Source organism: Felis catus, chromosome E3 (assembly GCF_018350175.1).
Source record: "Felis catus isolate Fca126 chromosome E3, F.catus_Fca126_mat1.0, whole genome shotgun sequence".
Classification (NCBI taxonomy): Eukaryota; Metazoa; Chordata; class Mammalia; order Carnivora; family Felidae; genus Felis; species Felis catus.
Window position 1 is genome coordinate 22,716,713 of NC_058383.1, and position 17,270 is coordinate 22,733,982.

At 46.0% G+C, this 17,270-nt stretch overlaps 1 protein-coding gene across 1 annotated transcript in view; it reads left to right on the forward strand.

The window, feature by feature from the left end:
* The window catches only part of GGA2 (golgi associated, gamma adaptin ear containing, ARF binding protein 2), a 34,589-nt gene extending 20,063 nt beyond the window's left edge, over positions 1 to 14,526 (forward strand). The window contains exons 9-17 of the mRNA XM_045047413.1: positions 543 to 624; positions 4,469 to 4,594; positions 5,296 to 5,418; positions 6,155 to 6,183; positions 6,552 to 6,685; positions 8,170 to 8,327; positions 11,641 to 11,810; positions 12,725 to 12,835; positions 13,379 to 14,526. Of these exons, the coding sequence (XP_044903348.1) occupies positions 543 to 624; positions 4,469 to 4,594; positions 5,296 to 5,418; positions 6,155 to 6,183; positions 6,552 to 6,685; positions 8,170 to 8,327; positions 11,641 to 11,810; positions 12,725 to 12,835; positions 13,379 to 13,489 (1,044 nt within the window). The 3' untranslated portion in view covers positions 13,490 to 14,526. The remainder of the gene's footprint in view (positions 1 to 542; positions 625 to 4,468; positions 4,595 to 5,295; positions 5,419 to 6,154; positions 6,184 to 6,551; positions 6,686 to 8,169; positions 8,328 to 11,640; positions 11,811 to 12,724; positions 12,836 to 13,378) is intronic.
* Positions 14,527 to 17,270: the final 2,744 nt, after the last annotated feature.

A 17,270-nucleotide genomic window follows, 5' to 3' on the forward strand; every position in this document is an offset into this window, starting at 1 on the left:
CTTGCAAGGAGGGAAGCCTCATATGTCCTCCTCAACACGTGGCGTGTGGGGGGTGCAGTTGTCCAGAGCACTCTCCCTGGGAGGAGGAGAATGAGCTTGCCCAGACGGTCCTGGTGGGGAATGAGGTTTAGCTCTGGGAGAGCCTGCAGTGGGAGTGCAGGGACATTGTTGGAGAGGGAAGTTGGATGGGGAGTTTGGATATTAGTTTTAAAGCAGGGTAGTCACGGAGGGCTTCCATATGGAGTCACCCCATTGTTAAAGCTCTTCTGGGAGCTTGGAGAAGAGATAATGCCATACACACTCAGAACGTGGATTCTTTTCTGAGGTCTTTCCCCTTTTTAGTGAGTTTACAAATTCGTGTAACCGTAACCCAAACTTTTTCTGACACTATAGTGGCCACGTCACTTCAAACCTGCAGTCGTGCGTTTGGGACAGCCTAAGAATTCTGCAGCCGCAGACTCTGCTGTTTGTTTACTGGGGGCACCTAGGGCCTTGCTGTGGGCCCTTGCTGTGTGTGGTGAAACCAAGCTCTGTTCACTCAGGTCGTGTACGAACGGTGTGAAAAGCTGCGGCCCACCCTGTTCCGGCTGGCGAGTGACACCACAGATGACGATGACGCACTCGGTAATGCGGTTCTGTTTCTCTAGGCACAGACGGTACACCAGAGGCAGAACAGACGTGCTCCTTTCTGCGGGGCTGCGGTGGTGCCAGAAACAAGACAGGATGGACTTTAGGTTTTATGGAAGTTGGGCTTTGGAAGGGCATGTCCTGTGTTGGCTTCGAAGCGATTCCCAGGAAAGCCTAGGCTTGAGCAAGCACCCGTCAGCAGGTTTGAAAGAAGAGGTGGCAAAGTGCCCTGTAGGTGGGGCAAGAGGGCGATGCTAGAAGGAAGGCTCAGGTCCACAGAAGTCTGGGAAACAGCAGCATCTTGAAGGTTTCACCGACCTGAGTTGCTGGGCTGGGTAGCCAACCTAAATGAGGCAGGCTGGTGAGGAGCAGAAGGGATAATGGTAGAGACGGTGGAGAGTTTCAGTACCTGTGCAAAGGTATTAAAACATCTTACACTTTTTATTATGGAAAATTGCAGAACATGAAAGGGAAATAGTAGGATAAGTTCTATGTGCTTTTCACCTATTGTTAACAATTAACAGCTCATGGCCCATCTTTTTTCATCTTGTTCATGTGTACTGCTCTCTCCCTGCCCCAAACCTATTCTCATTGAAGCAAATTCCAAACATTTTAAGGTGATCAACTATTCAGTGTTCGGATTTCCCTGGGCATTTCTCTCTCTAGCATCTCTTGCTAACTTCCCCCGCATTTCTTGTTCAAATTTTTGTTTGTGTGTTTAGTTTCGGGGAGGGGCAAAGAGAGAGGGAGACAGAGAATCTGCAGCAGGCTCCCCACTGTCAGTGCAAAACCTGACATGGGGCTTGAACTCACTCATAAATTGTGAGATCGTGACCTGAGCTGAAGTTGGACACCCAACCGACTGAGCCACTCAGGTGCCTCTTGTTTCTTCTAAATCAGACTTAGAAGGGCACCTGGGTGGTTCAGTGGGTTGGGCGACCGACTTCACTCAGGTCATGATCTCACGGATCGTGAGTTGGAGCCCCACATCGGGCTCTGTGCTGACAGTTTGGAGCCTGCTTCGGATTCTGTGTCTCCCTCTCTCTGCCTCTTCCCACTCGCGTTCTGTCTCTCTCCTTCAAAAGTAAATAAACATTTAAAAACATAAAAAGACAAATAAATAAATCAGACTCAGAAAAGCCATACTTTGTAGTTGGTGATATTTCTAGAGTCTTTTTTTTTAGAAATTACACTTTAAAAATTTCTTTTAATTAAAAAAAATTTTTTTTAACGTTTATTTTATTTTTGAGAGAGAGAAGGAGACAGAGTGTGAATGGCGGAGGGGCACACACACACAGGATCCAAAGCAGGCTCCAGGCTCCAAGCTGTCAGCACAGAGCCCGACACAGGGCTTAAACCCATGAACCATGAGATCATGACCTAAGCTGAAGTTGGATGCTTAACTAATTGAGCCACCCAGGCACCCCCCGCTTTGGTCTTTTTTTTTTTTTTTTCTCTTTTACATTCATTTTTGAGAGAGCAAGAGAGAGCACAAGTGGGGGAGGGGCAGAGAGAGAAGGAGACACAAAGTCTGAAGCAGGCTCCAGGCTCTGAGCTATCAAGCACAGAACCGATCACGGGGGGCTGAACTCCTAAACCACGAGATAATGACCTGAGCCAAAGTCGGACACTTAACTGACTGAGCCACACAGGTGCCCCATTTTGGTCTTTTTTTTTTTTTTTTTTCTTTTTATTCTTTGTCTCTTTCTTGTTTTTTTATGTTTAAAAACAATTTTTTTTTAGTGTTTATTTTGAAGGAGAGAGAGCATGAGCAGGGAAGGGGTGGAGAGAGAGAGGGAGACACAGAATCTGAGTCAGGTTCCAGGTTCTGAGCTGTTAGCACAGAGCCTGATGCAGGGCTCCCAGCTCATGAGCTGTGAGATGATGACCTGAGCTGAAGTTGGATGCTTCACCGACTGAGCCACCCAGGCGCCCCTCGTCCAGTCTTTGTTTAAATTTTTTTATTTTTTTAATAGATAGCTCCTCCATTCTTTGTCTCTTTCTTGTTTCTTACATGAAGAACATGTTCTTTGACCTATAGAATTTTTCTGGGCCTTGGTTTTCTGATGGCATTTTCCATGACATTTAATATGTTTTTCTGTATCTGATACTTCTTATGAATTCCTGATACATCTTTTTTTAAAGTGTTTTTTTTTAAATTATTTATTTTGAGAGAGAGAGTGAATGAGCAAGAGGGGCAGAGAGGGAGGGAGAGAGAGAATCACAAGCAAGCTCCATACGGTCAGCACAGAGCCCGATGTGGGACTCGAACTCACGAACTGTGAGATCATGATCTGAGCTGAAACCAAGCGTCAGACGCTTAACCGACTGAGCCACCCAAGCACCCCAAATTCCTAATATTCCTAATAAATTGGATGGGGGCTTGAGTAGATGCAGGTTCACTTGGAGGGGCTGGGGAGCAAGAACACTTCATGGGTGGTTTTCAAGAGGCCTGTGGTTTTGGTTGTCTCTTTGTGATTATTGTCTAAACCCATCATTTTCTCTGATTGCAGTGAGCTGAAAGACAATCAAATTTACATTTTTAAACAACTTGCACATGCAAAATAAAACATTTTGCCACGTGAATTTAACCCCTTGTCAGTTTGCAGCCCCTGTCCACAGTTAAGAAAAATGGCAGGAAATAGTTGGTCACTCCTTAGAATCAGCAGTCTAGCTCTGTGGCCCAAAGTGTTACATGTAGCCCCAACTCTGCTGCCAGTTCTTTCTCTGTCTCTCAGGAGACACTGTTTAGTAGACTGAAATGCTTAATGAGTTTTTGAAATCCAGTGTGTATTTTATACTTACGACATTTCAATTTGTATGCCAAGTGTTCATCAGTAATACTTGATCTCTATTTAGACTCTATGAAATTTACAGGTGCAAATGTAGATTCATGTACCAATTTGTTCCCTATACACTTAAAAGCTTTCCAATAACTGAATAAAGTACCAATAAAACTCTTTTAATATTCATATCCACACTGACAAAACCATTTCAGTTTTTAATTTTAATTAAAATTAAAGTTTTAGAAAAAATAAATAAAGTTTTAGGGTGCCTGGGTGACTCCGTTGGTTAAGCATCGACTTTTTTTTTTTTTCTTTTTAGTGATTATTTTTGAGAAACCACATGTGTGAGTGGGGAAGGGGCAGAGGGAGGGAGATAGAGGCTCCAAAGCAGGCTCCGTGCTAATGGCAAAGAGCCTGATGTGGGGCTTAAACTCATGAACTGTGAGATCATGACCTGGACCAAAGTTGGACACTCAACTGGTTGAGCTACCCAGGTGCCCTGAGCATCTGACTCTTGGTTTGGGCTGAGGTCATGATCTCATGGTTTTTGAGATCAATCCCCATGTTGGGTTCTGTGCTGACAGTGCAGAGCCTGCTTGGGATTCTCTCCCCCTCTCTGCCACTCCCTTGCACATGTGTGCACACACGCTTGCTCTGTTAAAATAAATAAATAAACTTAAAAAAATAAAAGTAAAGTTTTATTTCATACACAGTGCTCATCACCAAAAAAAAAAAAAAAAGAAAGAAAAAAAAAATTAAAGTTGCAATTCCTTAGTTGAAGGAATCATGTTTCAGTCATGTTGGCAGTTATGTTGTATGGTATTGGGAAAGGAGGTGAAGAAATTTGGTTCCTCCTGCATCTTGAGAACTAGAAGTGTTGGGGTTCAGGGATTGAGCACCTAGGTCTGCTAGGGGCCTTAGCACAGGGTCTGTGGGCAGGGGTATGGCTGTACTGAACCTGGTGAAGCCATGGGTGGCTGCTTTGTGGAATGACTTAAAAAAGTCTGAGACTGTTGGTAACTAAACCAGGGGGACTATCCTCTTTCCTCCTCCAGCTGAGATTCTCCAGGCAAATGACCTCCTCACCCAGGGAGTTCTGCTGTACAAACAGGTGATGGAGGGCCGTGTCATCTTTGGGAACACAGTGACCAGCTCGGTGGGAGACCTACCTGTCTCCAGAGGTATGCTTTCTGCCTTGACATCCCGCAGATCCTGGAGAAGAACTGGATCCTCAGAATATTCTGGGTTATGGTATAGAAATGAGAGGCCTTGCCCTTTTTTCCCTTTCCTTTGAGAGTTGGATTTACATCGCCAGCCCCTGCCACTTGTGCCGTCACAAAGTGACTGGCAGGCTGGACCCTCACTTTGGCTATCCACAGAAGCAGATGGCTACATTGCAGTCAGGTCATAAATGCTTATTTATAAGAGCTAGAGACCAAAATAATGATCTTCTTCAGTGGTCCCTAGCAGGCTAGGCTAGCTGCGTCAGAATCATTCGGAATACTGGCTGAAATGCAGATTCTTAGGTCCCCGGCTGGGTCCTGCTGAATCAAGCCTGCTTAGACCTTGGCTGGGGGTGGGGATGGGGGTGTTTTTATCAAGCGCTCCAGTGATGCTGATTATCTGTGTTCAGAAGGGCTGTTGCTGGCCAGGGTGAATGGACCATCAGCGGAGGACACGGACCGCTGTGGGTAGGAAGGCGGTCCTCTGGCTGCTTCCTATTCTACAGGCCAGCTCAGGCTGTACATGAAGCCATTCAGCGGAAGTGCATTGAGTGGGGTGACGTGATGTCTTTTGATCGGGAGGAGGCCCGTGGGAAGCTGACAGGCATTAAGTGGACTCTTTGCTCTCGTTCTGATATATTTTCCTAACTGTTTCGTAGTCTTTCAGAATCCAGCAGGCTGCATGAAGAACTGCCCTCTGATCGACTTGGAGGTGGACAGCGGATCTGAGCAGGCTGGGACTGTGGCACCATCGTTGCTTCACCAGGACCTAGCAGCCTTAGGTGAGGGAGGGTGTTTAGGGGGAGCAGGCACAGAAACTGGTCCTGACTCCCAGGGAGAGTGAGTCAGCTGGTCCTCCTTGGGGAAAATATGCCTGTTTTCAGAGGGAATTGGGTATACAGTGCCCGCCCACCCCCCCACCCCCCCTTTTATCCATGGCTCCAGTTCCCCGCGGTCTGGAAGCAGATGATCCTACTCCTGATACATGGTCAGGAGGTCAGTAGTAGCCTAGCGCTACATCACAGGCCTATGTCATTCACCTCACTTCATCTCATCACGTAGGCATTTTATCATCTCCCATCACAAGAAGACGAAGGGTGAGTACAGTATAATAAATTTCGAGAGAGAGACCACATTCACATAACTCTTACTACTGTACATTGCTATTCTATTTCGTTATCTTACTGTGTCTGATTTATAAATTGAACTGAATCACAGGTATGTTTGTGTGGGGAAAAAACATGGTATATGTAGGGATCGGTACTCTTCGCCTTTTCAAACATCCACCAGGGGTCTTAGAACATCTTCCCGAATGAATAAGGTGGGGACTCCTGTCCTGGGAAGTTCAGACAGGTCGTCTTTGCATTTAATCTCAGATTTGCCATGAATGAATTGGATGATTTTAGGTAATCTGCTTTGCCTAGGCTTTTCTAAATGTCTTAGAAAGGGTGAACATGACTTCGATCTCCAGCTGCTGTCAGAGTTACTGGTGTGCATCTTTCTGTTTCTTCCTTACAGGACTCAGTGATGCTCCAGTTGCTGACAAGGTAAGGCATCTCTTCCTAGGGACTGGAGGGGAGGTCCCTAAACCTACCTTCATGAGGACAGTGCTGCCTGGGCATGGGGGAAGGGGCTACAGCATAGCCTGGTGGCGATTGTGGACTTGGAGGTCCAAAGCCTTGTCCTTGCCTGTACTGTCTGGCTTGGACCTCCAAAGAGACATGTTTTTCCCTCTCCTTATACTCCTCCTCCCTTTAGCGGTATCCAGGTTCCAGTTTACTGAAGGTCTGATCAGGAGTTGTATGTTCTCTTGCCCTTTCTTTCTCCTGCCCCAGGACATGTTGTAAGCATGGTGTCACCATGGCTCATGATCATTCATACTCTGGCCTTATTTTAGCCATTCCTGGTTTGACAGGTTGCCGGTCAGAATTGCTGTGAGGAAAAGAGGAATCCCACTGCCAGCACACTGCCGGGTGGTGGTGTTCAGAGCCCTTCTGCAGAAAAGAACTTGCTGGATCTCCTCTCCCCACAGCCATGTCCAGGGCCTCTGTGAGTCTTGTGGGCAAGGACAGTGGAAGAGTGGCTCCCATGTGCACTTGATGTTCCTTCCATGGGGCCGGGTCAGAGGGCAGGGTTAGCGTGCCAGAATACGGGGACGATACTTGAAGACGGCCAGGGACCTCCCTCCCTGGAAGGACTTCTTCCTTTCTGCCAAGTGTTCAACATGTACTTTTCCCCTTGTCCTTTGACTCCCTATCCTAGTCAGAGGAAAAGACATAGTTTAGTCAGGAGCTCTGAAAAGGGGGTTGGTTTAAGGTGTAGCAGCAGTAGATGCTGCTGCTGATGATTTTGGTGTTCATGGGCTTCCCCCCCCCCCCCCCAATTACAGTGTAATTTGAAGTTGAGCAAAATTTGATCATTAGGCAAATAGATAACGTAGAAAGTCTCAAAAATCACTGCCTAAAGACAATATCGAATGCTCCTTTTTTGCTTCTCTCTCTATGCGTGTAGTAACGCAGCATGTTGTTTATTTTTACACAAGTGGGCTCATAATTGACAACCTGTCCTCCAGTGCGGTTTTTTTCATGTCACATCTTTGGTACATGTGCATATCAACTTATATAACTTTGGCTCATTCTTATAGTTTAATAATTCACGTGCATACAGTGTACACATATTTAGTCATTTCCCTCTTGCGGGTATTTACACAGCTTTCTGTTTGGAGGCACTTGGAATGCTTTTGTAGTACAGGTTCCTAGAACTAGAGGTGCTCTAGGGTGTGGATGCAAACACACGGACAGGCTGGTTTGCCTCTGGAAAGGTTGGAGCGGTTTGCCTTCTTGCAGATGGCCTGAGTGCGTCCGTGTCCACGGCAGAGACACAGGGCCCTGGTGGCAACAGAGATGTGCCGGGCGCTCATTCTTGTTTGCACCCCTGGAGGGTTTCCTTCCGTTTATTCCTAACCATTCAACAGGGGGCCAGTAGTCTTCCTGATTTGGGTGGGCTGCTTCTGTCTGGACTGGAGTTTTCATTTTGTAGTAAAAATTTTGCAATCTGCGTTCCCAATGGACAAAGTCATGAAGTGTGAATGAAGAGGTCAGTGTAAAATTGGAATTCTCCTCTTCCCAGCTCTTGTTACTCTGGTGCTCACGTACAAGAAAGGTAACCTGACTGAGCGGCTTGTTGTCAGAGGCTGCCTGACAGCTGCAACCTTGATTATCTTAATAACATCTCTAGTTTATTGCGTCCTTATTATGTGCACACAGCCCACTAAGTGTTTTTCATACATTTTCTCATTTAATTCTGATAACAGCCCCATGAAGTAGATGCTAAATTATTTCCATTTTACAGATGAGAAGACTGAAGCACAGGTTAAATTCCATGTCTAGAGTCCTATTTCTCTAAAATACACACAGACACACATATTATCTTGTTTTTCCCCTTCCTTAACCTCGTTCTTCAGATTCCCGGAATTGTCTACAATTTTTGCTAGTCTTGATACATTTTTTTTTTTTTTTTTAATTTCTTGGCAGGAATTATGTTCCACAGAAGAGTATCCCTAAGGAAGTGCCCCCCGGCACTAAGTCCTCTCCAGGTTGGTCCTGGGAAGCTGGCCCATTGTCTTCTTCCCCATCCTCCCAGAATACACCTCTGGCTCAAGTGTTTGTCCCTTTGGAGTCTGTTAAACCCAGTAAGTACAATTTCACCTCCCCGCCCCTTGCTATTAGATGGCCAGCTTTATCTGCTGTGAATTGGCAGGAGGTGGCTCTGAAACTGGGGAAGTTGAGTGGTAGAGATAAGGCCTGGGGGCAGAGGGTAAGGAGGTGGCTTCATAGTCTCTTTACCTATTATTTTTCATAAAGATTTCTCTGTCTTGGGACTGACACTAAAAGTGAAGGCTATTGGCAGGCAGAATCTAACAAGGGGGCTTGATTCTATTTATAGACCTGGTGCTCACTCATTGGGAATTCAAGAAGGGAATGTCAAGTGTGGCAGAAATAACTCCAAAAAGGTGGGATTAGTAGGAAAGGAAGGACTTGGCTGGTGGTCCTCTTCCATTAGGGGTCCTCATTAGAGCAGGAGAGCAGAGGTTACCTCCTTACAAAGGAAAGGAACAGCAGGCCCAGTAAGTAAGGTGACTGCATAGGGTCAGCACACTGGCATGTGAGCAGGAGACACCCAGGGTCTTTAGAAATACAGCTCAGGCCCTTCTCTCTGGGCACATGGCTCTCCTGTGGCTCAGTGTGCTGGGGTCAGATTGCAAAGAGCCCTGGATACAGGCATAGGAATTTAAACAGTTGGTAAGCCCTTCCAAGACTTACTTTAACTTAAAAATAATACATGTTCAATGTTAGTTTCCTGATTCTGGTCATTGTACTGTGGTTATGTAAAATGTTAACATATGGGAATTCTTTGCGTTTTGTAACATTTTGTAAATCTGAAACTATTACAAAAGAATATCTAAAAAATTAAAAGTGAGAAAATACATATTCAATGTAGAAATTTCAGAAAAAATAGAGAAAATGAAATCGTACCGTTCACCCGGAAATGGAAGTTCTATTCATACCTTAATGTATTTTCTTGTTTTAGCCATGTACGTATATATTCTTAATAAATTGGCACCACAGTATATATAGACTGTTTTACAGCCTGCATTATTACCATAAGCCATAGCGTTTTTTCATGCTCTCGATTGTTCTTCAAAACCTTTATTTTTTTAGAGAGCATGCACAAATGTGCGAGAGCTGGGGAGAGGGCAGAGGGAGAGAAAGAGCATCTTAAGCAGGCTCCTCATTCAGCGCAGAGCCCGACACAGGGCTTGATCTCATGACCGTGAGATCACAACCTGAGTGGAAGTCAAGAGTTGGACGCTCAACTGACTGCACCACCCAGGCCACTCAAAACCTTTATTTTTTTAAATGTTATCATACATATGTATAATCATGGTACCATCATTCAGCTTTTGAATTCTTTTCTGAAGGATAATTTTTATTTCTAGTTGTGTTGTTTTTGGTTGTTTGCTGTTAAAAACAGTGCTACAACGAACATCTTTGGACACGCATTGTTTTAAATTTTCCTGATTAGTTCATTAGGATATATTCTTTGAAATGTGGGTGTAGACATCTAAAATTTTGTTCTGCATAACCAAGATCCCTCTAGAAAGGTTGCCTCTTTCCCCCTAGCCTCAAGAATGTTTTCAGTCTTGGGGCGCCTGGGTGGCGCAGTCGGTTAAGCGTCCGACTTCAGCCAGGTCACGATCTCGCGGTCCGTGAGTTCGAGCCCCGCGTCGGGCTCTGGGCTGATGGCTCAGAGCCTGGAGCCTGTTTCCGATTCTGTGTCTCCCTCTCTCTCTGCCCCTCCCCCGTTCATGCTCTGTCTCTCTCGTCCCAAAAATAAATAAAAACGTTGAAAAAAAAAATTAAAAAAAAAATGTTTTCAGTCTTTTAAATCTTTGATAGTCTCATTTTTAAACTATAGAACGTGCATTTTGATGAGTGATGTTTGGCATGAGGTAAAGATCTTTCATTAAAAAAATTTTTTACAGGGGCGCCTGGGTGGTTCAGTCGGTTAAGCATCTGACTTCTGCTCAGGTCAAGATCTGATGGTCCATGGGTTCGGGCCGTGTTGGGCTCTGTGCTGACAACTCAGAGCCTGGAGCCTGCTTTGGATTCTGTGTCTCCCTCTCCCCCCCCCCCCCCACTTGTTCGTTCTCTCTCTCTCTCTCTCTCTCTCAAAATAAATAAACATTAAAAAAAATTTTTTCCAGGTTAGATAGTTGTCTGCCACTTGGTGAATCAGTCACTGATTTTGAAACAGATGCTCTAACATGTTAAATTCCCCTTTTGGGTCTGTTGTGCATTCTTTGTTTTACATTTCTCTCAGTTTTGTGCTTTTGAGTATTTATGGATGCAAATAGCCCTTACTCCCTGTCTTTAAATGGATAGACTCCTGAATTTACCCCCCTCCCCTCCATTTGCTTTAGAATCAATTCTTAAAAAAATTTTTTTTTTCAATGTTTATTTATTTTTGGGACAGAGAGAGACAGAGCATGAACGGGGGAGGGGCAGAGAGAGAGGGAGACACAGAATCGGAAACAGGCTCCAGGCTCCGAGCCATCAGCCCAGAGCCCGACGCGGGGCTCGAACTCACGGACCGCGAGATCGTGACCTGGCTGAAGTCGGACGCTTAACCGACTGCGCCACCCAGGTGCCCCAAGAATCAATTCTTCCAACGTTTATTTATTTTTGGGACAGAGAGAGACAGAGCATGAACGGGGGAGGGGCAGAGAGAGAGGGAGACACAGAATCGGAAACAGGCTCCAGGCTCTGAGCCATCAGCCCAGAGCCCGATGCGGGGCTCGAACTCACGGACCGCGAGATCGTGACCTGGCTGAAGTCGGACGCTTAACCGACTGCGCCACCCAGGCGCCCCCCAAGAATCAATTCTTAATGGAATTTAAAAAATCCCGTTAGGATTTCCATTGGAATGTGATTAAACCTACTGATTTGAAGAAATCTACATCTTTACAGTTTTGTAAAATTAAATGTAAGAAGTGTGTGTGTATGTAGTCATACAAAAGAGATGAGGAGGAAATAGGCCCAAATGTTATTAGCAATGCTTATTTCTGGGTAGAAATAATGGTGGTTTTTTTTTTTTTTATTTCATTCTTTATGATATTCTGTATTTTCTCTGGTGTTCTTACAGTATTTTAGTCTATCTCCTTTAAAAAAGTTCATTTTTTTTTTTTTCCAACTGGTAATGAGCTTCAGATGTCTGGATGGTGGGAGAGATCAGTTTGACGGGCTCTAGGAATCCAGCTAGAAGTAGTGAGGGCTGGGTTGTGGCTGCGCAGAAAGCTTGGGACCAAGGAGGTAAGTCTCGGAGCTGCGTTGACTGGAGAAGGCGTAGCACTGGGCGATAACCACACGCACGTCTCTTTCAGGCCGGGCTGTTGGCGAGTTTGCAGTCGTGCTAACCCTTTCGGTTCGGTCCTTCTCTACCAGGCAGCCTACCGCCTCTCATCGTGTATGACCGGAACGGATTCAGAATTCTGCTCCACTTTTCCCAGACCGGGGCCCCTGGTCACCCAGAGGTGCAGGTGTTGCTATTGACCATGATGAGCACTGCCACCCAGCCTGTCTGGGACATCATGTTTCAAGTGGCTGTGCCGAAGGTGAGTCCTCTGCTGGCCAGCTCCTTTGACTCTTTCAATAAAGCTTTAGTTACGTGTAAGAGACACCATCTTCAAAGTAGTTTAAGGTGGGAATTTTATTGGCTTATTTAACTGGAGGTCTCTGAATATCTGACTTCAGTATATGTCCGAATCCAGATAAAATCTTAAAACGATTCCTTAAGAATCCCTTTCCACCTCTTGACTTTTCTTCTTTGGAGCATCTTCTGTGACAGACTCCACAGAGCATGGAAATGGCTATTAGCAGCTCCAGAGTTACATAGTCCTTAAACCTCTTTACCTCAAAAGGAAACTTTCCCCTGGCACGAGGCATGCATACTGGGTACCCAAGAAAGGGCTAGGATTCACCCTGTTGGTGTTACTTGCACAACTTGGACCGGTTACTTGTGTTCAGGAATAGAAGGTACTCTGGCCAGTGAAGATCTTTCATCCACTGCTTTTCATGGGAAGTTGGGCCCCCTGATTAACAGCCATACCAGCATCACAGTGAACATGGGAGGAATGTCCTAAAAGTAAAGATCTAAGGTAGACAAAAATAAAGATGTACATTCTCTAATCCTCATGGTAATCTTGTGGGACATGTGTTACTATTACTTCTATTTTATAAATTTCTAGTCCAAGGCTCAGAGAGGTTAAGTATTTGCCCAAGATCACAGAGCTAGTAAGAGGCAGAATGAGAATGCAGCCCAAGATGTGCCTTAGCTCCTCATGCTGCCTCTTGGAAGCCAGCTGTACATTCTATTTATGGAAAGGAAGGACTTTTGGACCCTTTAATCAGGTGGTGGGTACAGGTCAAGTTTTCCCGTTTACCTCATCTCCCTCTTTGACACTGTACTTGATTAGGAATCAGTTAGATGTTGGATTTTTCTCTGCCCCCTCCCCCCCCCCCCCGATAGTCTATGAGAGTGAAGCTGCAGCCGGCATCCAGCTCCAAGCTCCCTGCATTCAGTCCGTTGACGCCTCCAGCTGTGATCTCTCAGATGCTGTTGCTTGACAATCCACACAAAGTATGTTCTGGCACTTTTGCTAGCAGGGGAATGGGGTGAGGGGGTGGGCCTCAACTCTAGGGAGGCAATGTGGTAGGTTGAGAGATGTGTATTTGGGTCTTGCTCTAAAGTCCCTGGTTGGGAGTGGTGGTGGAATATTCCTCACTGAGTCTGCTTTCCTTCGGGGCTTATTGAAAGAGGATCTGTGACCGGATGGCCATAGCTGGGAACCAAGAGAGTGATACAGACTCCCCCTAGTACCCTGGAGTCATCTGAAAGGGTGAGGCCTGCCCGTCCTCCTTAGCTGGCCTCCAAGTCAAGGTCCACCTCAGGACTGCATAGGTGTGGGAGTGCTCCCAGGATGTATGACTGGCTTCCCTCGTGTTTGTCGTCCCAAAGGGTCCCGGCCAGGTGTTCCTGTCATACAGTTGTTGGGAGGTCTCACTGGGGTGGAGCTTACATATGTATGTTGTTCCTTGGTGACTACTGGGTGGGTAAAGGCTCTTAATTCTGGGCTGGTCTGTGTCTCTCCCCACTAATTTAACATCTTCTGTCTTTGCCCAGGAGCCCATCCGGTTACGGTATAAGCTGACATTCAACCAGGGCGGACAGCCTTTCAGCGAAGTAGGAGAAGTGAAAGACTTTCCAGACCTGGCAGTCTTGGGTGCAGCCTAACTTTTCACGAGACAGACCCTGCCGCTCGAGCTTAGGCCAGTGTGAATGTTGCTGTCTAGATAGGACTAATCATGGTGATTTAGTGCGGAGTGCCAAGAGTTCCATCCCGACGTCAGGCTCTGGATCCCAACCTCTGACTTATTCTGCAGATACTACTTGTGTGTGTGTGTGTGTGTGTGTGTGCGTGTGCGTGTGTGTGTGTGTGTGTTGTGGGGGGTTGTGGGGGTGGGTAGCGCAGGGCTTGGGGTGTGGGCAGTGTGGGGAAATGCTAAAGCATTTCTGACAACCATCTGCTACAATCATCTGTTTCTGCATGTGGGTGGACACTGATGTCCCCGCCTCAGGTTGGAGGTTTTATAAGCCAAAGTTGTGTTGTGTTGTGTTTTTTCTGTGTATTGTTCTCTTTCCATCCATCCACTCTGTGCCTTGTCAGCCTTTGAAAGTCTCGGCTGCTCCCAGGCTGCTGTTCTCAGGGACCTTAAAAGGGACCTGGTTGGTCTTGGGACAGAGAGTGTCTTCTGGGGCACTCTCTTCCAAGAAAGACCTTGTCTCCATTTCCATTAGAGAATGCTGCTTGCTTGTTTTTGAGAAGATCTTCTAAATGGAATGCTGATTGCACTGTTTTCCAGGCGAGGGGCTGCCACTAGACGAGAGGACCACACTTAGTGGGCCAAGCATGTCCTTCACCACTGTGCCTTAGAATCACCCAGAGAGGACCTTCCAGGGCAGAGGGGAAAGCAGATCCCAGGCCTTAATGCAGGCCTCAGGTTCCGTGGGTGGGGCAGCCTGTCTGGGCCCTTACTCAGGACCCTCCTCTCCATTCTCATCCTGTTTCTCCACAAGCATTTACCCTCCAAGCTCTTTGATTGTGACGCCGTGCCAGTCATTGTCAGCCATAACTAACAGGCTCACCCTTGCCTGTTGACTTCACCGTCCAAGATGAAGGACTGATGCAAATAGATCTGAAAAGAGCTTAGCAGTGATTTAAGTGGTGAACTGAATATAGAAAGTCCTTGAATAAATACCCATGTAGCAAATACGCTTTGTGGAGTTTTGAGTAAAGTAGGAGACACAGAGCCTGTTGCATTTAGAGACGACCAGCCTAAAGGGCACCGTTGCCTATAGAGGAAGTAGGGAGACTTCATGCTGTGGAACCTGATGAACTGCTCAAGGCCCTGCGGGTCTGGACAAAGCTGGAAAAGAGAGGTAGATTTTTTGTTATGTTTATGGTTTGAAGGAAAAATTCATGTTTATAGTCCATTCTTAACACCTGCTGTGCACTGGGTGTCCTTTACAGTCCTGCTGTGCTGGTCGGTGGGAGAAGAGAGCTGTGCCTCGCCGATAGAGCCCAATGAAGGACTTTGAGATCCCAAGCAGCTCACCTGTCTGGGCAGGATTCTACCTCAGAAACTGCAAGGCCCTGTTTGGGGCTCTTTAGCACAAAATCTGGTACTTGCCAGTTGGAGCTGTCAACTTCTACGTATAGTTAGAACTTTGCCAGCGCTAATTGGTGGGCATGGGAGCTGTAAAAGATCATCTAGCTATGCTGAGTTTTAAGCGAATGTGAAAATTCCTAAAACATAAGTGATGAGTGACTTCTTCATTCTCCCATAAGACTCATTTTAATCTAAAATTACTTGCATGTTCAGATGTTTTGTATAACTTTTCTAGGCTCTAGCTATTTCATAAAGTCTTTAAGAGGAACCCAGTATAATGATGATGTCTGCCCAGACACAACTTCCAGCAAAATGTGTGAATGAGGCTTACACACAAGATTTTTATCCCCTAGTTCATTGGCGAACTTGTGTGTCTCAACATCCTGTCTTCCAGGAGACCGACTCCCAGTGATGCTTAGGCAGAGTTGAACAGGATAGGGGTGTGTGTGTGGCAGGGGTGCCCTGAAAGTGGCCTGGTTATCATCAGTGCCTTCTATTTATCAAGTTCAGTGACTACTGAAGGCCTCAGCCTTCATTTCTTCAACAAGTAGTTGACCAGCTACTGGGAGCCCAGCACTTTTGTAGGCACTGCAGATAGAGTAGCGGCCAGAAACCCCTGCCCTCGTGGATCTTCCGTTCTAGTGGGGAGACAAATCCATGATATATTGGGTGGAGACTTGGCACTGATGAGCAGTATTTTTCCCCTATCCTGAACCCCTCCAGGATCCTGCTCACCCGTTTCTGGACTTACCTCTGTGACTGTTTCTCTTTCTCTATCCCTTAAATGTGATGTCCCCAGGATTTAGTCCTTAGGACTTTTCTAAGCACATCCAGGCAGTTAACCGCTAGATGGGCTTAGACCTTGTCTCAAGCTTCTACCTCCTTGCTGACATCAGATCCATATTCATCAGTGGTTATCTGTAGCTTTCATTGTTACCTTGGACTCCTCCCCCTTTCCCCCTACATTTTCTTTTATTTGAAAGCACCTGTCTGAGTCTTCATGGATTCTTGATTCCTGCTGCATTTATAGCCACTCAGTAGTTTTTGTCTCGGCTAGTCTATTTCTTTTCTTTTCTTTTTTTTTTTTTTAACGTTTATTTTTGAGAGAGAGCATGAGTGGGGGTAGGGCAGAGAGAGAGGGAGACACAGAATCCAAAACAGGCTCCAGGCTCCGAGCTGTCAACACAGAGCCCGACGCGGGGCTCGAACTCACGAACTGCGAGATCATGACCTGAGCTGAAGTTGGACGCTTAACCGACTGAGCCACCTAGGCGCCCCTCATTCAGTCTATTGCTAAAGCCTACATCATGCCCTCCCCTGCCTTCACTCTGTCACTGCCCTGATTTGGCTTTTGGGGGGTTGAGGGATGGGGGGTGCAGTATTCTGCCTCTCAGATCTCTGAACTATTACACTTGCCACCACCAGAATGCTCTAACAGATCTGGCCACTTGTTCCCGGGCTGGAAAATCCTAAATGACTTCCTAATGCTCTAAAAGTTTTTGCAATCAAATGGAATGCTTGAGCGCTCTTAACTGTTCTCTAACTTTGTGTGCTTCCTGCCTTTCTGCATTCTGCCGAGAATGAGCACTTCTCTCAGCCACGAGATCGTCCTTTCATGTTTTGATAATGCCACGTTTTTTCCATAGCTTTAGGAGGCCACTCCTCTCCTTTTATCTCTTCAGTGAATTTAAGACTAGGCTAGAAGCCTGCTTTATCTGTGAGCATCAATGGGCTATGGAGATGGTAAATGTTGAAAACAGGGTAAATGACAACAACAGAACATGAATATTACCTGTTAAAAATGGTGTAAATTTACAGACCAAACATTCAGGGTAGACAGCAAAGGTAATATTCTAAAACACCAGTAGTGCTTGATTACTAGTGTCTACAAATCAAGTATATCCAATGTAGGAGATGCTGACCCAACACAAAAATATAAAATTCTTCCAACTAGGTGTTTTGTTTTCTTTGGAAGAAAACAGTAGGAGAGGGTCCTGGATTGGTAGCCATGTGGGGTTTTAGTGGGGGTGGGGTGGTGTTAAAGATCAGTCTGACATTTTCTATCTGGAAAGAGGTGGGGCCAGGGAGGACGGACAAAGGAAGGGTCCTCAGGTGAGATGAGCCAAGATTTTCGTTACATAGGTAAGGCACTTAAGGTCCAGGGTTTGCATTTAATGTCCACTGGAATGAAAAAATCCCGGCCCTTTTTCCCCTTGTCCAGTGCATTCCCAGTTATACCACGTTCATTCCGAGAAAGCTTGCATTTTGCTTTGTTTTTAAAGTTTCTTTTTTGAGAGAGAGGGACAATCCCTAGCAGGGCCCGAACTCACAAACCATGAGATCAC